This window comes from Diabrotica undecimpunctata, chromosome 7, assembly GCF_040954645.1.
Source record: "Diabrotica undecimpunctata isolate CICGRU chromosome 7, icDiaUnde3, whole genome shotgun sequence".
NCBI lineage: Eukaryota > Metazoa > Arthropoda > Insecta > Coleoptera > Chrysomelidae > Diabrotica > Diabrotica undecimpunctata.
In genome coordinates, this window is record NC_092809.1 from 62,553,415 (window position 1) to 62,577,412 (window position 23,998).

The 23,998-nt window shown below is 32.3% G+C and overlaps 2 protein-coding genes across 2 annotated transcripts in view; one reads left to right on the top strand and one right to left on the bottom strand.

Annotated features, from left to right (window-relative positions):
- Nucleotides 1-1,677: 1,677 nt before the first annotated feature.
- Nucleotides 1,678-2,331, bottom strand: ND-MLRQ (NADH dehydrogenase (ubiquinone) MLRQ subunit). Its single transcript, XM_072537459.1, has 3 exons — nt 2,172-2,331; nt 1,907-2,050; nt 1,678-1,841 (listed from the first exon to the last, which is right to left on the bottom strand). Exons 1-3 carry the CDS (start codon nt 2,211-2,213, stop codon nt 1,785-1,787), a joined length of 243 nt encoding a protein of 80 aa, XP_072393560.1. The 5' UTR covers nt 2,214-2,331; the 3' UTR covers nt 1,678-1,784.
- Nucleotides 2,332-2,874: 543 nt separating this feature from the next.
- Nucleotides 2,875-23,998, top strand: part of LOC140445444 (uncharacterized) — a 62,821-nt gene continuing 41,697 nt past the window's right edge. The window contains exons 1-3 of the mRNA XM_072537458.1: nt 2,875-3,322; nt 11,215-11,567; nt 18,179-18,526. Coding sequence (XP_072393559.1) covers nt 3,113-3,322; nt 11,215-11,567; nt 18,179-18,526 — 911 coding nt within the window. The 5' untranslated portion in view covers nt 2,875-3,112. The remainder of the gene's footprint in view (nt 3,323-11,214; nt 11,568-18,178; nt 18,527-23,998) is intronic.

Sequence of the window (23,998 nt, forward strand, 5' to 3'; positions counted from 1 at the left end):
TTGATTGCGAGATGCTCTAGATTCCTATAGACGAGAAGTGTTTTAATTGGAGGTGATTTGAATAGACATATTGGTACAGAAAGTGCGGGAATAGAAAGAGTTCATACAGGTTTGGGGATAGGAATAAGAAATGATAAAGGAAATAGTGTGGTTGACTTTGCAGTGGCATGAGATTTGGCTGTCATTAAAGCTTTCTTTATATGAAGACCAGTATGTTATCTCTAGTAGCGGGAGAGAGGAAAGTCAGATAGATTTTGTGCTGTGAAGAAGTCGGTTAAAAGAGATTACAAACTGTAAAGTAATAAAGGGTGAGTGTGTAGCTAGAGAGACATCGATAGTAGAACAGTTTGGGTTTATGCCAGAAAAGAACTATTAGAAGTTGATGGAAAAACAGGTAGAGGCAAACCGAGGAGAAGATGGAAGGACTGTGTGGCAGAAAACTTGAGAGATAAAGATTTAGGTGAAGAAGACTCGATGGACAGAAATAAGTGGCGAAGAAGAGTAAGAAACAGCGAACCCTGAAAAGGGAAAAGTTGAGGAAAAAGTGGTTACTACTTAGTTTTCCAGAAATCAAGTTAAATGAAACTACTAGAAAATACAGATAAAATTAAATTCCAAATAAAAACCAAAAGTTAAACAAATTGAAAAATTTGTTCAAATTTTGAAAGATTTTACAATTCCTAAAATGGGCAGTGCATAATCATAGTCTTTAATTGAATTTTGGTACTAATAATTTATATAATTTCATACAAGATTGTCATTTATTTCATGTGCAATCATAACTTTCGAATAATCTATATTAGCTGGCACCTCTTTCTACTCAAAATCGATTCTCAATCTGTAATTTATGCAGACTCTTCTTTATTCATATTTACCAGATGGATGAATGAATATTAATTACTCCGAATCATATTGGAAGGTAAAGTACAGGTTCAAAAAATCAGTAGAAAGAACCAGAACTTGTGGCTGAAAGACTTGAGAAAAATTTTTTGTGCAGTGGTTTACAAAGCTACAATTGCCATTTGGATCACCAACCTTCGAAATGAGATAGCACAATAGGAAGAGGATGTACAGTTATTTTATGGATTTTGTTTGCCTTTTTTTTAAACAATGTAATTAAAGACTAAATCTGCAAAGGTTTTGGTCTCTTGCCAATATTTGTATACTGATATTCCTATAAGCTTTTATTTTCAATTACTTATTTATATTATAATAATTATTCTCTCAATAACTTATAATTATTCTCTTTTTTGTTTACTTTTGCAAGCAATAGTGAGCATGTCACTATATCTAATAGTTTAAAATGAATTACAGCTTAATATTTTCAAAATTGGTTGAAGCTGTATATGCAAACATCATCATCATCATTCTGGCTTTACAACCCTACGTGGGTCCTAGCCTCCTCAAGAATTTCTCTCCAGTTGTCCCTATCCATCACCTTCCTCTGTCAAGCATGTATTCCCATATTTCTCATGTCTTCATTTATGATATCAATGCACCTTGTTCTGTGTCTTCCTCTTCTTTGTTGACCAATGGGTCTATCAAGAAGCATTTTTCTAGCTGGGTCATTTTGTTCTATCCACATTACATGCCCTATCCACCTCAGAGATCCTATCTTAATATGAGTTATGCAAACACACTCTAGATATTTACTAGGTAGATTATGGAATACATTTGAAGTTTTTTTAATGTTTTTTATTTAATTTACAAGGCAAATCTTAGGTAGTTATAATTTATTTAGAAACATTTACAATATATCTACTAATCACTATTCTTCAGTCATCCTAATACTTTGGAGCTGGACTTTCCATTTTAGAGTAGTCAACATTGGGAGAATAGAACTGTAAAAATATTAAATTCAGTATGAATTTATTAAGTCCACAATAATATTTTATAGAGTAATTACCTTATATTGCTTTTGTCTAAATTCTTCATTAGAAATGTCCCCTGATCTACTCCATTGGACATCGGGATTTCTTAAAGCTAGTCTAGTGGTATAGAAAGCTGCTCCAGCACATCCCAAAGCGACACAGAAATATAGAGGAATTAGCTGAAATGAAAAATAAAATAATTACACAGAAAAATATAGTGACATAACAGGGCTAACATTAGGTTATGTCTGAGTATGATTTAAATGGGAAAAATGATATATACTTATTAGGAATACTTACAGCTTTGTGCTTTGCAAGTGATTTCAATGACATGCCCTGCATTTTTGCGGATTTTAATATTTAATAGTTTATACGCAAAATACAAAATCCTTCTAATGACCTCACCTCAAAATAGTCAAGTCAAATCTCAAAACGTGCTTTGTTCATTTCGTACTATTTCAGGTTATTCAATCAGATCTGAGTATTTGACTTAAAAGTGCAATAGATGCAGATTTTATAAGAGTAACCGAGACACAATATATAAAAGTACACGATTAAACCCCATCTACCTGCCGACAGATATTGATTAAAGAAAGTAACTTTTAATAGTGACTAATAAGCCATCAACGCGGTAATCTGATTTAAAACAATATTAAACTTTGGTAATAATAAACCTCTAGTATAATTTCTTTTATTATTTAAGATCATCATTTAGAATTGGATTTAAAAATTGCTTTAGTTTCGAAAAATTAACTAAAATTTAGGCAAAACGGCTTAATTGTATCATACAATTGAAGAACCAAGGAGGAGTATACACTTCTATTAATCCTGCTATCTCTCTCTATAGGTTTTATTGCGTTCAATCACTTTACTAGTGGTCTTCTTTTCTTTCCTGTAGAAATTGTATAAGCTGTTTCTCTTCTTAGATTTCTCGGTTTTTAATGCAACTAGCTCACTTCTTTGTCGATCTTATGTTTAAGGTAAGTCTAGCTCTTTCTACCGTCGCAGATTCTAATTAATGGAAGACGGAAAGAATAACTGTAATGATCTGTATTACGCCATATTGGCATTGGCGGAGATAAATCAGACTTGACAACTCTCTTTGTAAAGTTTCAATTGTAGAAACATATAAATATACTCTAAAATAAAACAGCCCTAACATAAATGAAGTTCTAAAAGTGTAAATTACCAACTGAAATTATTAATATAGATGTGCTAATGACTGTTGTATATACGTAGAAATGAGCAGCAGTGAAGACAGTGATGCCGGACCAAAACGTAAGAGGAAAGTGCGACAATTGGAAGGCAGTCCTTCAAGTACATCCAGCGGTAGTCCAATTTTGGCCAATTCTTCCGAAAGACTTAAGAGGAAATCCAAAAGACATACAATAAGTTCTAGTGAGGACAGTGATGGCAGTCCTATACTTACTAACTCTAGGAAAAGGATGAGGGTATGCCTATTTTTCAGAATTAACACTAATATAAATAATACAGGGTTTATTTTGAGTATATAAAATAACTAACAAATTTTCTAAAACAACAGGATCATACCTTTCCCAAATATATACATACTTCAATTAGAAACTTATTGTGAAATCTAGCTAATGGGCCTCATTACTTAATACAAATAAATTTGTAGGTACATTGATTTAAAGTATGTAGTTTTGTTTTTTGATTAAAAGGTATTAGTTTTTTAACACTTTTTTGCATTATCTAAAAAAAAATGAGTTTTAAGAGCCAGTGAACTTGTAAATTTTTAAAAGAATTATTTACCTCACTTATTGTAACCATCCAGTATTATTATTTTTTAATCTGATATATTGTAAATATTTTTGTATAATGAACATATTGATGAATTATATATCTCTGAGAGTTGTGATGGATGTCTTTAGTAAGAAAGATGTTCCAGCTGAGTCTGTCAAAATTATGATAGACATCTAGACCTTAGGCCGGACTAGCAACAGATGTACATCATGGATGTCTCCAACAGATAAGTTGGAGACATCAATTAACAGCCTCACCCTATGTAAGTGGTACTTAAAGAGGTCTGTGAACAGTCATCAGCCAGTTATACTGCTTTAAATGTGCATTCTTTAGAAAAATGAGGTTCTTTCCCCTTTCAGGTTTAAATTAGAACAACCTGTTAGAGTGTCTTTTTAATTATTGATCCATTATAGTAAAAATTATATCAAGTTGTTCTTTATTATGATACTAGTTCTATACACGTTTAAGAAAAATATTATCTATTATTGACATTTTGTTGTATGAAGTAGGTAAATAAGGAGAATTTTAGACTTACGTGGTTCTCTTAGGCATGTTGTTTTTAAATGCATTAATAAAGATATTAGTACAAGAACCCACTGCAGGATCACTACGTTCATAACATAGTTTATCAAACTTACATTTTTACATGCATTTAAAATTAGTATAATACATTGATAATAAATTACCAGTCAAAAAGTGCAAATATTTTTAATTCAATTAATAGTAATTCATTTTTGACAAACATTTTATTTCATTCATTTACTTTTTAAATAAAATATGCTTCTCATGATTTATATGCATGTGTTTTTTATTAAATTAAAGCTAATTTTTTTCATAATATGATGATATAAGGTTGTCTGAGAAAAAGTGGTCAAAAATTAGGGTTGTCAGCTGTTAAAAACTCGAGGTATCAAAAATAAAGTAAAATAGAGTTAGTGAACAATGACACTGGTTTGACAAGTGATAATATGTATATTATATATCTATCACTTGAAAAATTCACACAACGACTGGAGTGGAATATTAGGCTATATTGATTATTGAAATATGAAATATTATACAATGATCTTAATATTAAAAGAATGTTCTCTTAACATAAAGGTAAATGTGGATATTATCACAGGCTACAACTGTATGTTATCTAAAAGTGCAGTATGAAAGATATTTAACTATGAAAAAAATCTTTACAAAAAACTGATTAGACAACAAGAGTGGGAATAGAAACTACAAAAGTTGTAAGAACATATAGGATGAAGGCCTGAGACTTTAATAGGAATACTCAATAGTCAAAATATTCAATAAACAATTCTTTTAAACACATAATTCTCAGAGAAAGCCAAAATCCATAGTAATCTGATATTCAGATCTATTCTGTAACTTTTAACAAATCGAATAGAAATGACCAAGTCGAATTGTAATTACCCGAAATCGGAATGTTGGATATCTATCGCGTCATTTTTGTGTTTGGATTGGCATTCTGTAACTCACATCGTAATCGGTGTAAATTGAAAACGCCAACTTCTACTTGACGCGCTCAGAAGTTGGTGGCAACCCCGCACTAAAAAGAGAAATAAGTGTTCTGTGACGTTATTTTACTGGAAACGCTACTGCGTATGAAAAATTCATCAAAAAAGAAGATTATATTTCAAGCTTGTCAAGTAGTTTTGATTTGTTTTGGTTAAGTTTAAAAAGTTCGTTACAACAATACGAAATGGCAAGCGGAACACCAAAGAAATCTGCTGAGCAGTTAAATTATTTAGTAAACTGTATCTAAATAAATAACATCACAGACTAAAAAATTAAGCAGCTACAAAAAATTAATCAACTGCTAATTTATATCAACAAGTCAACAAATAATTGTTAAAACAATAATGATACCAATGCGCAAGCGTCAAGACCATTTTCGATATCGAAACTTGATCTCGACAGAGCTTGTCTAGTCTAAATCAATTTCTACACAACATTCCCATAGTAGAGGTCGTGATAAGTTACAGAATACTGATTCCTACAATTCCGATCCAACTTGCTGACCTCTATTCGATTTGACTCATTTCTATTCGATTTGTAGTTACAGAATAGGGCTGATTACTAAAAGTAGTACTACTACTAAGAGGTTTGTGTTTTGTATTTTTTTAAGTAAAATAAACTTTAAACAATGTTCATAGGTGTGAAATTATTATACAACTAAACACATGTATACAATATTAATTGCAACTTAAAAATAAATAATTATTAGTATGTTGTTTATCACCAAAATAAAACTGCAACAATTAAAACAAAAAAACAAATGTTTAAATGTTTATTTTTGAAATTTTGTGGTCATTTAGAATAGTATTTACAAATGAACAGTTTTTAATTGAATTAACTATAATTATAACTATACACCAAGTTGTAAATGAGTGAAGAAATAATGTGTTTGTGTTAAAAATTGCAACAGGTATATGTTTTGAACAGAAGAAATTGTTTTGACAACTTTTGACAAATCATCATCATCCTTGGCTCTACATCTACAACCTGTTGTGAGTCTTGGCCCATTCTGTTTTGGTACTACCAATGTTTAATTTAGTGAGAAATGTAGTGATCTGACTTGTAGGAATGTACTCTAAGTATTATTTCTGGTTATAAAAATGGTATAGAAAACTTGAAATCATTGCGTCTCTTAATAAAATTAGCAAATCATTAATTTACATTTTCACCTTTATAAATGATAATTAAAGTAGCCTTAGAATAGTTAACTACCAGATATAGTGTCTTAAATTTGTATTCTTTAAATCAAAGCAGTCTCTCCTCCTCTCACCTTGATTAAATTGTGGTAATCTCATGGATTGTCTTAGTCCAGTTGTTCACCTTTCTAGAGCCTCAGTAAGAAGCATGTCAGTAGCAGAGAATTTATTTTTTATTTAGCATATGACATATTAAGAACACATAATTAAAAGCAATATTTTTTATAAAAAACATTAAATGGAGTATTATAAACAAACATCTAATATATCAATATAATCTAAAACATTTTCAGTCACATTCAAGAATTCCATCTTCTTAGTTTTTCTTGCTGTTCTATCAATATATTATCCTACTTATCTCCTCACTTCTTGTTTGAATTCTTTTTTGCTTCTGTTCAGTTTCTGGTACAATGTTCTCGTCTCTATTTGCTTACTTAGATCTTGTAGTTCTTGAAGTTCTTTGTTAATATTTTCTCTCTTATTTCTGCAGTGGATTTTCTTTTCTTTCTTACGTAGTTATTTATATTCCTCCTCTGCTTGTTGAGTTCTGTGTCCCTGTTGCATCAGTAAATATGCTCTGTTCATTCTTTCTGTTATAATTTGACATTCTTCATCAAAACAGTCATTTGTTCTTGTTTGTCTTTGTTTATCTTCTATGTCTAGTATTCAGCTGCTTCTTTCATGATGTTACTGCACTTCATTTGTTTTCATGTTTTAGTCTGTTTTCTAATTTGATGTTTATATTTTGTTCATAGTCTCCATTTTTGTTTGAATTTTTGAGTCCTACATTGTTACTCCTCTTCTGGTGCAGATGTTTATTATATTTGATTGGTGTCTTGAGTCTAAAATAGTAGTCTGGTGATTTACAGGTGTCTTTGTGTATATCTTTTCAAGCGAGGTTAAAATTTTACAATCTATTCTAAAAATACTACTATGAAAAAAGAAGTCATTTTTGAAATCAGAGCTTCAGAAATATTTAAAATTCGGTATTTCCCAAGCACCAAATTTTTTTACTTTGTTGGGCTTTGTTATCATTTCTGTCCATACAATGGAAGTTAAATGTTTACTTTGTATTCCAGTTCTTCCTTTGAAGGAATTTTTAGTTTTTCATTAATGCTTATAAAATGAAAGTATTTGCTTGGTTATTTGACTCTCAAAAGAATTAAATTTTTCTCAGAAATAAACTTGATAATTGTGTTCCATTCTATTTACTGCTGTAAATGCAATACATAGAATCACTTGTGGGGAGTATTGAATAACTTCTTCTTGTTGATGTAATAAACATGACATGTTTAAAATTGACATATTATTAATGTGAATGAAAAATTATTTTATAAACTAGATCTAATGATTTATTTTTATTATTGCAAGCAGAAATATAATATTTTATTGTTACAATGTAAAGTAACCAGCAAGGAAACATATTTTTTACTAGCTGCCAATGATCTCAGATGACTAATTTCATTTAATATTTGCCAGATTGTATTATGCATATAGTGCAAGATTTTCTGTGGAAAAGGCACTGCACCATCTTGTACAGAGGGTGGAGTATGTTCTGATAAGGATGATGTTGGGTGCATTTTTGGATGTAAAGGGAGCATTCAACAACACCTCCCACAAAATCTGACTGATGTTTTCGAGGGGATTATGAGTTTAAAAACTACATATTCTTCAGGACCTGATGGTATACCTGCAGCACTTATTATGAACTGTATTTTTCCCTTTGTAAACCTTTACAACAAATTTTCAATTTATCATTGTCATCATTTGTATTTCCACAATATTGGAAAAATAGTTTTCTTACACCTATCTATAAATCTGCCAACCGAGAGTGTGTTAACAATTATAGACATATAACTATTCAATCAGCAATCCCGAAACTTCTTGATAAATTGTTATTGATAAATCTCACCTGAGCTTGCAGAAACATAATTATTGACGAACAACATGGATTTTCTAACATGAAGTCAACAGTACCAAACCTTGTCAATTACCAACAATACTTGTTGGGTGCATTTGAGAATAAAATTCAAGTCGACAGCATTTACACTGATTTCTCAAAGGCCTTTGACCAGGTTAATCATAACCTTTTGGTCCACAAACTTCATACATCTGGCTTTGGTGACCCCATTGTTAATTGAATTAAAAGTTTTCTGATGGGATGTACACAGCAAGTTCATATTAACAATTATATTTCAAAAGAATTCTATTGTTATTCTGGTGTACCACAAGGGTCTCATTGTGGTCCCTTGTTTTTTAACTTGTTCAGTAACGATATTGGTAAGGCTATCAAAAACTCACACTTCCTGCTATTTGCTGATGATCTTAAGTTATTTCGTTGTATACATGACAAATTGGATAGAGATCTCTTGCAAGATGATGTAAATAATATATGTTTAAGGTCAAAACAAAATGGTTTAAGCTTAAATCCAACTAAATGTTATTGTATTTCATTTGGTCATATAAATAATCTAATAGCTAATAGGTATGTTCTTAATGATGTACTCTTGGATTCAGTTACTGAGATTAGAAATTTGGGTGTATTATTGGGTTGTGCATTGACATTTAGAAGCCATTTTCTTAAAATTAAGGAAACAGGATTTCATAATCTTGGTTTTATTTATCGTAACAGTCATGATCTCTCACCTATTGTATTCAAATTATTGTATTGCTCTCTGGTACGTTCAGGTCTTGAATACTTCTCTGTTGTTTGGTCCCCATTTCATCAAGTCTACATTGATGGATTGGAGAGTGTTCAGAGGAAGTTTCTAAGATCTTTAGCTTTTAAAGCACATATTAATATAAAAAAGACTGAAAATTATTTCATAGATTATTCTATAATAATGTCTCAATTCAACATTGCTACATTGAAGAACCGCAGGTTGAGAGCTTATATGTTATTTTTGTTTAAAATTCTAAACAACATTATTAATTGTCCCCGGTTATTAGCCAATGTACACTTAAACACAATACATAGAACTTGATACACTGCACTCTTTTATATTCCTTTTCATAGGACTGATTATGCTCGTCGTTTTCCCTTGTCAAGAATGCTCAGCTCTTGCAATGACCTCCTATTGGATCCATTCTGTCGAAACATTAATGTTTTCAAAAGGCAACTTAAGAATCTAATTGTTAATCTAGATATGTGATGTTTCTTAACTTTTGTGATTTGGTATACTGTTTTGATATTTATTGTACATGATCTTTACTTTTTACTATTTGTTGTATTTTATTGTAAATGGTTCTACCATTGAAATAATAAAATAAAATGGCCATAAGGGCGAAATGTCTAAAAAGAGTAGAGGAAACAAGCTGCAAATGGATATACTGCATGTTAAGGAGCCATCTGCTATTGCAATATGAGCTATGTGCTCTATGGGGAATACAGTTGCACCACAAATAGCCAGAGGTTAAATCCCTCCTTTCAAATTTGGTTATTCCAAAATCATGAAATGTAACAGAAGGGGAATTGGGAGGGATTATGTCTTTTAAACCTGAATGGTACAAATCTAAATCTGGTGAATAAAGTAAGTACCCTGGGGTAATATTAGACTGAAGGCTTTCTTGGAATCAACAAATAGAACAAATTAACCAAGTGGTGACTATGTTAATGGTAGCCAGAAGCACTCTGGAAAAATGTGGGATTTAAAACCAGTAATGGTATATTGGATTTATAAAACCAACAATTACATATGAATCAGTGATATTTTCAAAGTAAGCAAAGTGCAAAAACTTGCTTGCCTGAAAGGTTCTGAAGAGTATGCTGCAGCTATGGATGCCCTACTGGACCCCTCTATTTACATATTATTATAATAAAAACTTGAACAAAGTAATGCTTAGATCAGGACACGAAAATTCATAAATGAAATCAGGGACTCAGATACAGGCCTAAACTACAACTACATTTCCAACTGGACACATCTCCACAAGACTGATTGGCAGAAAAAATACAATCCAGTTCGCAGTGTTAAACCCAGTACACAGACAGGTCTAAAACTGCAAAAAGGTCAGGTATGCCAATATTCAATATTGGTGGAAATGCAAAAAAGAAACAAGATGGGTCTGTTAAAATCTTCACAACTGACGAAACTAAATTTGTATTAATATCTGTTGTGTTTGTCCTGCGACTACTAGAAACAACAGAGATGAAAATACTCCGACGAATATCAGGGAAAAGTCTGTTGGATATGGAGAGAAGCGAAAACATAAGAAGAGCACACAATATAGAAGACATAAATGGATGGGTGACAAAACGGAAACAGGAGTGGAATGAACACATTAGTAGAATGGCAGAGGATAGGATAGTACGAATAGCATGAGATTAGTCACCAAATGAAAAAAAAAAGTATTGACAGACCAAGAAAAAGATTGTGCGATAAATTAAACAATTAAGGAGGCTAATATTGGAGAAGAAACAGGCTTTAAAGAGAAGTGTTTAGAAAGTTTAACAAGAAGGAAGAAGAAGAAGAAGTGTTTGTCCTGATAATAATATATCTTTCCATACTGTAACCTGAAAGATCTTTTGTTCTTATACATATAGATTGAATAAATTTATCTTTAGTATGTATGTAGTTATTGTTTAAAAACAAATAAATGCTGAACAAACATTTGTTAACATTTTTTATATGAAAAGACACACTTTGTACACACCTATACAGCACATGATAACAAAACATTAGACATTATCATAGCAATTCATTTTAAACTTGTTTTTTTTTTAATTATTCTGGATAGTTCACTAGAATAAATCTTGCCTTTTTGGAAAAAGAACTAATTGTCAAAAAGATAATACATAATCATATTAGTTAAACTTTCCATAATAATCTCTATATATTAATATTTATTTTTTACAGAGAGTTAGCAGTGATAGTGAATCTGACAGTTCTGGTGGTTCAGATATACCACAGACTCGTCATGGAAGATCCAGGCAATTAATGTCAGATTCAGAAAGTAGTCAATGGGAAACAGATTTTTCTGACCAAGAAGCTAGTAAAGCTCCTAAAAATGATACACAAGCAACAACAAAACTGGATTCGGACTCTGAGCTTAGCGATGGACAATCTGAAAAATGTCCTATTTGTCTGGTGTCATTTAAAGCACAGGAAATTGGTACTCCTGAATCTTGTGACCACACATTTTGTCTGGAATGTATTCAAGAGTGGTCTAAAAATATGAATACTTGTCCTGTTGATAGGCAGGAATATAGGTAAAATATTTATTTTAATAAAAAAACATACAGAAGTTAAAACACTTCACCATTGTATTTAGGTATATAAAATAAACATGTAGTTAAAACTTTTTAAAACTTTTACAAGTGTCGTCAAAATTTATACAGTAGCAGCATAACGTTTTCGATCTAATCAGATCATCTTCAGTGCCTTATGTACTTGAAGCTAACAATGAAATTAGATTTCTATGACATTCATATGGGTTACATCTTTCCAAACTTAAATTATGTGTTGACTCTAGGTCGATGACGATGTGGTTCTTGTCAGTTAAGACGACACAGACCAACTGCCATTTATTTTAATACTTTTAGAAGTTTTTGAAAGTTAAAATATTATTTTAAAAACCTGATATATACATATGTCTCAGTAAACAGGGGCCACATGGAAAAGTTTATTATTAAGTTTAGGTATCATTCATAAAAAGTTATTCAAGACTCAAAATCCAAAATGTAACCATAGACTATCAAACTCTTTCAGTTTTATTGAGGTTTGTTAAATAATATCAATTTTGCTTAGGAGTAAAGCACATTTATTTTTGAAACTGTCGAAAATTATTATAAAAAGTTGCAAAAGGGATATTTATTTATGTAACTGGCTGGTTAATGCACAGCTTATGAAATCGGGGCTCCAGTTTGGAAATTGCCACTCTTGTTTCTTTTTCTAAGTTTATGTTTGACCTGTACTCATTTTTAATTACTGCAACTGCAGAAAAGCCTGATTCACATAAGAACGAATTCGCAAATGGTAATAAAATCTTTAGTGCAGCACTGCTGATGGCATGATATTCATGAGTCTTGATCTTCTAATTTTCTCTTCCATAAGAGCAACTTCTTCTGAAACCCAGTAATTTTATCTGCCAATTGCAGGATATGAGTATTGTCTACTAAAGTTATAATAGTTACAAAAATATTTACATACACTACATTCACATATTTACAAAACTTTATCATTTCTAAATAGAGTACAGAAAGAACAGAGGCAAAAATATTTTAGAAAATTATTTTCAAATATAGCAGACTACCCTGCTATACTCCCAAAGCCGCGAGCGGTATAAAACGGGAGACTATTATTATTATTTTCAAAATTTCAAAAAGTCTAAAAGCTGGTTTATAGCGTTATCAACTGAATTTAAAAATATTTACATAAATTATGTATACATAGAAAGTTTACCATTTATAAATACAATTCAAAAAGTACTTACATTTAAAAAAAATTACATGGACAAGTCAGTTTCACTATCACTGTCATCTAGATCTATAATAATTGTTTCTTTGAACAACCTATCTGTATTTTTCCAGCTCTCATTGGTTATTTTCTCCGTTTCTAATTCAATTAGACGAACCACAGATGAATTTAGGGTAAGTGAAACATTACTTCTCCTTACCGATGCTTTTAGCTCATGCCATATGTGTTCAATAGAATTGAACATGCAATAGTGAGTAAGTCATAATACTGTATGACCCATTTCTTCCGCCAAACTGTATCAATAATATTGTTTTCTGATGGAAAATGATTTTAAAGTTTCAAGTACCTAATTGTTTTTTAGAATAATTATCTTCATAATATATATCATTTTCCAGCATATATTCCTGGATTCTAAGTTTGGTGTCATTAGAACATGGAACTTTATCCGGCCTACGACTGTCGTAGCTGGCATTGCCCATCACAATTACATTGTTTGGTGCTATGTTTGGCAATAACTTCGTTGAAAACCAGTTCTCAAATCATTCTGATGTGGAGTTATCATGAAAGTCGACACAGGAGTCCTTAATGTTTTTGCATGACAAGGCTAAAGCATTAGGTATAAAACCATTTTTTTCCTGTGTGGATTATTGTAATACGTTTTCCTTTATTTGATGATGCTTTTGTTGTACACAACAAAAGCTTCATCATGATGAAGCGACAAAAAGAATCTGCCCAACCACATTTTGGAACGTCATGGGTATCAAACCACATCCCATCCAGATAAACAATTTCTCTTCCACTTTCTCTGTATTTATGAATTTGAATTAAAAATTCCGCCCTCCATATTTGTAGACAAGCAAATTCCATAATCAATCGGCGTTTATCGATCGTTTTTATTTTAAACCCGTTTTTAGAAGACATTGCCTTACTGTCTCACTGCAGCACTTGATTCATGTGTCAACTTTCTGCTACATATGCATGATGGTTTTTAACGTGGGAATCATCTATTATTCATACATGTTATAAATTGTTCTTCTAATGATGTCCACATCACTCCGGTCTAGCTTCCTAAACATACCAGCGGCTTTTTTTTCTTCTACTTACTATCGGTTGTTTTGTTATTGACCACACTGTCTATATTGATCTTTGTGTTAAGACTGCCGCTTTCTTCACTGCATTAAATTATTTACAGGTCCTGAAATTTTTATTTTTGATTGCAACATTGAGATAAAAAAAAATATATTGTAATACATAAAATTTAACGCCCAAAATGGAATTTATGAAAACAATATTTTTTCGATCCTGATAATAAACCAGCTTTTAAAAAGAGGATTATAAATAACCCGTCATTATAATCTCATTACGTCTTATCAGTGAAAGTCAATTAAAATAATTTCTTGGAATGGTTTTATTTTGAATATTACCTAAAGCGCCAATCACGATATATTTAAAATCGTAATTATATTTTCTGACTTGGGGAACAGGTAGACTAAGATAATATTATGACAATTTCGTTAGTTATTTGTTTGACTTTGTTCATAAAGGAAGACAATTTGTGTATAAAAGAATATTATTTAAAAATGTTTCGTCGTGGGAAGAGCCTAGTACTTCTCGTGAAGTTATTGATAATAATGATGCCGACATAATAGACGTCAGTGTTAACAAAAAAAGTGATATTTGAAGTTTACACTACCCCCCTTAAACGAGGACTTTCCAAATTTAATGCAGTGAAGGAAGCGGCAGCCTTAAGACGAAGACCAATGAACACAGTGTGGTCCATAACAAAAAAAAACAGATAGTAAGTAGAAGAAAAAGACGCTGGTATATTTAGGAAACTAGACCTGAGTGATGTGGAGATCATTAGAAGAAAAAATTATAACATAACATGTATGAAGAACAGATGGTCTCCACTTTAAGAACCATCATGCAAAAGTTGCAGAAAGATGACACAGGAATACAGTGCTGCAGTGAGACAGTAAGGTAATGTCTTCTAAAAAACGGCTTTAAAATAAAAACGATCGATAAACGCCAAGTGATTATGGAATCTGCTCGTCTACAAATATGGAGAACGGAATTTTTAATTCAAATTCATAAATGCAGAGAAAGTGGAAGAGAAATTGTTTATCTGGATGAGACGTGGTTTGATACCCATGACGTTCCAAAATATGGTTGGGCAGATTCTTCTGGTCGCCGTACAACAAAAAGCTCCATCAAATAAAGGAAAATGTATTACAATAACTAATCCATACAGGAACAAAAAATGGTTTTATACCTAATGCTTTAGCCTTGTGATGCAAAAACATTAAGGACTCCTGTGTCGACTATCATGATGACACCATGTCAAAATTATTTGAAAACTGGTTTTCAACGAAATTATTGCCAAATATACCACCTTCTTCTTCTTCTTCCTCCTATGCCGTCCCCATTAACGGAGGTTGGCGACCACATTTTTAAAAGTTTCTCTGTCTTTTGCAACGTGGAATAATTCGTCTACAGTCATGTTTGTCCAGTCTCGAATATTTCGCAGCCATGACTTCTTCTTTCTACCTATTCCCTTTTTGCCATCGACTCTACCCTGCATGATGACCTGCAGAAGACTATATTTATCATTTCTTAGTATGTGTCCTACTTAGTATGTTTAACCTACACAAGAAAGTCAAAGAACTGGCAGGACTAAGAAAACAAAATCCCACTTGTGCAATTCTGGATAGACACGGTACTGCTATAACACATACGGACGAGAAAATACAAAGATGGGCAGAATATATCGATGAATTGTTCGATGATGAAAGAGGAGATCTGGAGCACATAGAACTTACGTTAGAAGAAATAGGTCCATATATTACAAAAGAAGAAATATTGCACGCATTAAAAACAATGAAGAGCGGGAAAAGCCCTGGACCTGATATGCTTCCTATAGAAATGCTAAAAATTCTAGATGAGAAGCACATTGATGTTTTAGTGACACTCTTGAACCAAATTTATAGTTCAGGCGTATTACCCAAAGAGTGGTTAACATCTATTTTTATTTGTCTCCCTAAAAAGAAAAACGCAAGAGAATGCAGCGATTACCGCACCATTAGCTTAATGTCTCATACGCTAAAGTTACTACTTAAAGTCATCCATAACCGAATATATCACAAACTGGACATAGACATTAATAATACACAATTTGGTTTTCGCAAAGGCCTGGGAACATGTGAAGCTCTTTTTTCACTTAATATACTAATACAAAGATGCCTGGACGTCAATCAAGATATATACGCATGTTTTATTGACTATAATAAAGCATTCGATAAAGTACGACATAAACATTTAATGAATCTAAATCAAAGAAGATTGACTACAACGACCTCAGGATCATATCAAATTTATACTATAAACAGCGAGCAAAAGTACGTGTTAACGAACAGCTGTCAGAAGAAATTGAAATTGGATGTGGAGTAAGACAGGGATGCGTATTGTCGCCAATTCTTTTCAATGCCTACTCCGAAGAGGTCCTGAAAAAAGCTCTTGAGGGTGAAACAGCTGGAATAAAGGTAAATGGAGTTCCCATTAACAACATTAGATATGCGGACGACACTGTGATCTTAGCCGAAAACATTGAAGGTCTTCGGAGACTGGTGACCAGAATAGCAGAGTATGGTCTAACAATGAATGTCAAGAAGACGAAATTTATGAGAACATCGAAAACTTAAAGAAATAACGAGAATCTTTTAATAAACGAAACCAACGTCGAACAAGTGGACCAATATGCATACCTGGGAACAATGATTAACTCCACAAATGATTACAATCAGGAGATAAAAATAAGAATAGAAAAGGCTAGTGCAAATTTCAACAAAATTAGAAGAGTTCTATGTACCAGGGATTTAAAACTGGAACTAAGAGTTAGGTTGGCGAGGTGCTATGTTTTTTCGACTTTATTTTATGGAATGGAATCTTGGACCTTGAATGCGACATCAATGAAAAAACTGGAATCATTTGAGCTGTGGGTGTACAGAAGAATTCTGAAAATATCATGGACAGAACACGTCATAAACAAAGAGGTTCTGGGAAGGATGAACAAAGAAATGGAAATTTTAAATTCAGTAAAAACAAGAAAATTAGAATATCTCGGACATATTACACGTGGAGAGAAATACACCTTGCTCCAACTGATTATGCAGGGAAAGATCCAAGGAAAGAGAAGCATAGGGAGGCGTAGAATGTCATGGCTGCGCAACCTGAGAGAGTGGTACGGATGTACATCAAATGAACTTTTCAGAGCAGCCGTCTCAAAAGTCCGAATAGCTATGATGATTGTTGACCTCCGCCGCGGAGATGGCACTTGAAGAAGAAGAAGTATGTGTCCAAGGTATGCAGTCTTGTGTACTTTTATTGTTCTCAACAATATACCACCAAACAGTGTAATTGTGATGGACAATACCAGCTACCACAGTCGTAGGCTGAATAAATTTCCATGTTTTAATGACACCAAACTTAGAATGCAATAAATAATGGAAAACGATATATATTATGAAGATAATTATTCTAAAAAACAATTAGGTACTTGAAATTTTCAAATCATTTTCCATCAGAAAACAATATTATTGCGACAGTTTGGCGGAAGAAATGGGTCATACAGTATTAAGACTTCCTTGCATGTTCAATCCGATTGAACACATATGGCATGAGCTAAAAGCATCGGTAAGGAGAAGTAATGTTTCGTCCACCCTAAATTCATCTGTGGTTCGTCTAATTGAATTAGAATAGGAGAAAATAGCCAATGACAGCTGGCAAAAAAGTGTTGCCCATGTTCTAAAGATGAAAATATCTTATGAAACTGACTTGTCCATGTAATTTTTTTTAAATGTAAGTACTTTATGAATTGCATTTATAAATGGTAAACTTTCTATGTATACGTACATAATTTATGTAAATATTTTTAAATTCAGTTGATGACGGTATAAAACCAACTTTTAGACACACCCCAATTTTCAAAATAATTTTCTAAACTATTTTTGCCTCTGTTCTTTTTGTACTCTATTTAGAAATGATAAAGTTTTGTAAATATGTGAATGTAGTGTATGTAAATATATGCAGCTATTATAACTTTAGTATACAGTGATAAAGACCGGCTTTTAAACAATCGAATAAGTAATGCAGATCGAAAATAAAAGTACGATCCTGTCCAGAGGCGATCCCCCGCTGCCTTGCGGTAGATACTTATCGATAATAAATATTAATGATTCTCTTAGATCTCTGGTAGGACCATAACATTTAACATTAAGTCTACTAACTAGCTATTATTACTACAATCCGATTCAATTTATCAGTTCTCAGAACTGCATAAATTGGCTTGCAAACGTAATTGTATTGAAACATAATGATCTGTTGAAGTTTATATACTTTTATGTTCTAGGTTAATTTTGGTACGAGACCATCTTAATGGTAAAGTTACTAGACAGATCCCAGTAGAGCATACTGTACTTTCAAATGGAATCGAATTCGTAGAAGATCTAACATACTGTGAAATATGCGGTTCTTCGGGTAATGAAGACAGAATGCTACTTTGTGATGGATGCGATCTTGGTTACCATTTGTACTGTTTAACACCTCCTCTCACCGATGTTCCCACTGGCTACTGGTATTGCAATGAATGCACGATACAAGAAGATTTTTTAGAGATTTCAGCTGAACTGACTGAACTCGGCCATGTGGATTTTTTTCGAAGAAGATCGAGAACTTCATCGGCGCCGAGAACACCTAGGTGATTTAACTTTAATTACAAATTAAGCTAGCAGGTTATCATTTTTTATTTTTTTTGTGTGAAGAATCCAATAAATAATTAAAATATTTAATATTGAAAGATTTTGTAGAATGACTAGTATGTAGTTTCAAACATTTTAGCGAATAATTGCTCTTTAATTGCAATTTTTCTACTCATACTGGTGGTATTGTCAGTTTTTTTCCTAATGTTAGGTGTACTGTTCTTTCAGTATTCTCTTCAGACTCTTCCGGGCCAAGCTAATTACTATATCTACATTTTGATAATTATTCTAAATATCTTTTTGGAAATAAATAAAGAATATTAAAAAATAAATCCATTATTTTGTTTCTTTGTCGTCCCTCATTTCTTCCATATCGTATGCTTTTTTTTACAATTTCTTTTCTCAATATCTTTTATGATGTTGGATGTTGTTCAGAAGTTAAGAGCTTTTTATTCGTTTAGATAATATCTTTTAATAGATTCTGTGGCTCTTTTTATCTTCACGATTTGCTGTTGTATTTTGTCTCTCTTGTAGTCATCTTGTAGTCAAGTTGTCATCTTTATAGCTAGTTGTACAAGTTGAGTCATAACTATATAGACATAGACTTGGATCAGGTTATTTGCACCAAAATATGAATCGGCCTAAATAGTTAGGCGAGAATATTCTTACAATCTTGGCGGTTTACATGCGTTAAGTTAACAATTTCCATCCTTTACTGGCTACTTTTAATAAAATCCAGACAAAAAAAAAGAATACTATGCTTATTTTTATAGTTGATTGAGATTTTTTCTTTGGTATTTACACTGTGTCAAAGGTTTACTCTTTTGGGCTTGTACCAGGTTTTTCTTGTTAAGTTTGGAACACCCTCTAGGGAGGATCAGGTACAAGGGTGGGTATACATCAAATTCATGTTCTAATAACAATATAGATGAAATAATGCGACTGACAAAAAAAGGCGAGATAACGATGAGTATGGGTGACTTTAACTCCAAAATTGGTCGTGATGCCGAAAGAGACAACATAGGAGCATATGGTCTCGGTTCAAGAAACAATAGGGGAGATAGACTGGTACACTTCTGCGTAGAGAACAACCTGTTAGTAGCCAACACCTTCTTCAAACAACATCGTAGAAAGCTATACTTGGAAATCACCTGTAGACAGAAAAGATGAAAATGTTAGAAATCAAATTGACTTCATTTTGCTCGATAATAACTTAAAAAAGTACATAAAATCTACTAAAACATATCCTGGAGCTGACATTCATAGCGATCACAATCCAGTTATAATGGATTTTAGACCAAAAAGGTTTCTTAAAGTTAAAAGGGAAAAAGTGTCAAGAAAAATAAACATCTCACAACTGAAGAACTCTGAAAAGAAAAATGAAATAAGTATCAAGGTTAAGAAAGAAACAGAAACGCTAGAGAAGTTGGTACATATAGACATTGAAGTAACATGGACTGCTAAAACCGAAAATACAAAGATACAAGAAGACGACATCAGGTTCACGAAAAACAACAGAAAACAAGGATGGATAACGCAAGAGATCATGGACCTCATGGACGAAAGACGAAAACATAAAACAAAACCAATATAATACAAACTAGTCAATAAAATCATTAGAAAAAAGTGCAAAGAAGCTAAAGAAAACTGGATGTCAACCAAATGCCTAGAAATTGAACAACTTCAGAAAAGATACGACACCTTTAATGTCCATAAAAAAGTGAAAGAAATGACAGGTAGACACATAAAGAGACAAGAAACAATATTAAGAAATAATAATAACGGGACAATAATTATAGGTACTGTTATGTCCCTCCACACATATTCTTAGTTTTTATTATCTTATATACTGCAGACTCTCACTATACCGTTTAGTAGAATTTACGCATGGTCAGATTCGACTGTTGTTCTTCATTGGATTAATTCACAGCCATATAAATGGAAAACCTTCGTCAGTAACAGAAAATTCTTAATATCTCTCGACAGCTAAAGAAGATTGCAATTTTTGCAATACGTTCATTAAAATAAATAGTCACACAAAACAACATAATTTTAGAGCTCAAAATATGAAAACCAAATGTTTTATTAATATTTATTTATAATAATAAAATATAGTTAAGATATAAAATAATAAAAATTATTAATAAAAACTAAGAATATGTGTGGAGGGACGTAACAGGTACAGAAGACAAACTAGATAGATAGAAAAAATTCATTCAGACACTTTTTGACGATGATAGACCTTGTTCTCCACCATCGACGGATGATGAATAAGTGAAAAAGGTCAAACAATAACAAAAGAAGAAGTTATTTATGCAGTAAAAGCTCAGAAGAACGGAAAAGTCGCCGGTTCAGACAATATCAATGTCGAAATTAATTGCAGACAACGAAAGTAAAAGCCTTGAATTAATAACAGCACTATTCAATAAGATATATGACACAGGTAAAAGATATGATAGGTCTTATTAACCAGACTGGCTAAAATTAACAATCGTAATATTACCAAAAAAATCCAGTGCCTCACACTGCGATGACTATCGAATATCAAGCATGATATCTCATGTCTTTAAAACCATTCTCAGAGTCATTCATACACGAATTTACAAGAGGTGTGAGTTTAAGATTAGTGACTCAATTCGGATTTTGAAATGGATTGAGAACATGAGAAGCTCTTTTTGCCTTTAATGTGTTAACACAACGATACAGAGACATGAATGTAGATGTATATGCATGTTTTATTGATTATCGAAAAACATTTGACTGCGTTAACCATCAAAAGATGATCGAAATTCTGAGAACAACTGGAATTGACGAACAAGACTTGCGAATTATCTCAGAACTATATTGGCACCAAACAGCAGCAATTGAATAGAGCACACACCATCCGAAGACATACGAATCCGACGAGGAGTGTGACAAGGTTGCGTTTTATCACCTTATTTTATCATTATTATTTAATTTGTATTCGGAATCTATATTCAGCAAATTTTTGGACTAGGTTCAAGGTGGAATCAAGATTAACCGAACCAGCATAGACAACATCAGATACGCTTATGATACCGTCCTAATATCAAGCAACGCACAAGAACTCCAAAATATAATAAATACGCTAGTTCGTCATAGCGAAATGTTCGGTGTACATCTAAATGTTTCCAAAACTAAAATTCTAGTATTTTCAAAGATACCAACAAACTTACATTTGTACGCCAAGGGACAAATAATAAAACAGGTAACTTCTATAAAATATTTGGGAGCAAATATCAACAGCCAGTGTAACCCAAAAAAAAGAAATCCTGTCAAGAATCGAACAAGCTAGGAAAACACTCATCAACATGAAAACATTTTTTACAAGATCAGACCTTAGTCTAGAACTCAGAATTCGAATGATCAGATGTTACGTTTTCTCTGTTATGCCTTTGAAATGTATATATACAGACGGATGCTGAGAATTCCATGGATACAGAAAGTTACAAATGGTGAGGTACTTCGGCGCATGAGTAAACAAAAAGAATTACTCAGCATAATCAGAAGAGAATCTTGGAAGGTAAAGTGCAGGGCAAAAGATCAGTTGGAATACGCCAGAACTCGCTATGTCCAATGGAAATAAAATTCCTATTTCCAAACTACAGTAGAGATGGGCAAATCAGAACTGACCCGACTCAAAAAGACGAATCTTCAGACAGATCCAACTGATGCGAATCTCAAAATTAAGTTGTAACGGGTCACGGATCAGTAACACCAGAACGACGTCGTAGTTTCTAAGTGAAAGTGAGATGCCAACCGAATCTCACATTCTTCAGATATCTTGTGATCTTGGTACTTTGAAGGAAATGTGAATTGTGAACTTTCTGATAATCATATCACTAAAATTATAAATTTCGTTTGCATATTGCATATGATTTCTGTTGACCAGACTGATCCCTGCCTTGACGGTTACCTAAAGTGAGCCAGAACTGGTGACTCGAATCTTAAAGATGACTCGAAATTTTCCATATACTTATACACCCCGTATAAGCCCAAAAGAGAAGTTTGAGTAAACCTTTAGAGAATATCAAAGAAAAACTTTAGCGGAATCTGTTAATCCGTTCATGATAGTGTATTAGATCCACGGTTTAATGGTATTAATTTGACCAATAAATAGCAAATTCGTGATACTTAGTTTATTGGTGATATGGCTATCTCAAAATACCCATATGACTCAGTCCATTTAATCGCAGAATTGAGCTTCGCAGAATACTTATATAAAATATTAGGACGTGAGTAGTATCCACAGTGTGAGAGACCAGGTTTCGAAAACAATAGCTGATACCGCACAGACAAATACTTTTCAGCTACTGGGATGGGCAGCTTACGAATTCTGTTGAAACAAAAATTAACTTAATTTATGTGAAGGCACGGTCTGAAAGACCGTACGTGACGACTGCATGGTTAAGTCCCAATAATCTGATCCTAGTCTAAGTTCCAATAGGTATGACTCACTCTATAAATACTCTTGGGTACTTACATTTCCTGTTTTATAAATTGAATTAACTCAGTGATATTAGACAAGAAATCTGAGGCCGATGCTTCTTCCTCATAACGAAGTATTTGAATTTTTGTGTTGTCCATTGTAAAGCTTATATTTTCATTGGCTTACTTTGAAGATTATCTTGTCCATCTAAACTTTGAACCTGTATAATTTGAATTTGATTATTATCTTCGTTTTTATTTGTTTATGTAAGGAAATAATTACTATGCTAATTCTATTTCAACTGAAAAGCCTTTGTCTGCTCTGTGAATGAGGTTTTTTTACATTATTATTCTTTCCAATAGCGTACCTCCAAATTCTGCCATATATCTATGATCTTTTCTGATGAGATTGTTAAGTTAATTTTTGAATTGGGTCTATGGAAACTATTAAATTCTCAGTATACTAGAATATTACAATTAGTTAGAAATCATTTGATTTTACAAGATAATACTTAATAAAAGACATGCAACCATTTTATAAACTATATTTCAGAACATCTTTTTGGTTTTTCAAACGATTGTTCGTTTCCATCAAATGGAAAGAGACATTTATTTGTTTACTTTGTTCAAAGAAGATGAGTATAGTGAAAGTTTTATTAGACATTGATACGATACAGTTAATTCATATTGGAAGATGAACTCGAAATTATTTTTTTTAACGCGCTTAAATACATGTCAAATGTTTAGTCGTGAAGAAATACTGTTTATTAGTGTAATAGTTTAATACAGCTATTAAGGAATAACTTGTGTAAGTATAAAATCTAAAAATGCCGTTTTTATCATCGTTTCAAGCAAAAGGGTCTATATAATTGTCTTTAAATATTCAAATATCTTGTATCCATATTAAAGTTTTCGTTCACACAAACTGATATACCTAGACATTATTGATGAGATGGAGCTTTAGACAAAGCTCACGTTGTTGCCAAATATCAATATATTTAGATAACGAAACTTCTGGTTTT

Bases quoted from the DNA above. Each gene is read 5' to 3' on its own strand.
- ND-MLRQ (XM_072537459.1), bottom strand. From the start codon at position 2,213: ATGCAGGGCATGTCATTGAAATCACTTGCAAAGCACAAAGCT. The intron at 2,051-2,171 runs GTAAGTATTCCT...TTTTCATTTCAG, and splicing joins CACTTGCAAAGCACAAAGCT to CTAATTCCTCTATATTTCTG. The intron at 1,842-1,906 runs GTAATTACTCTA...ATATTTTTACAG, and splicing joins TTAGACAAAAGCAATATAAG to TTCTATTCTCCCAATGTTGA.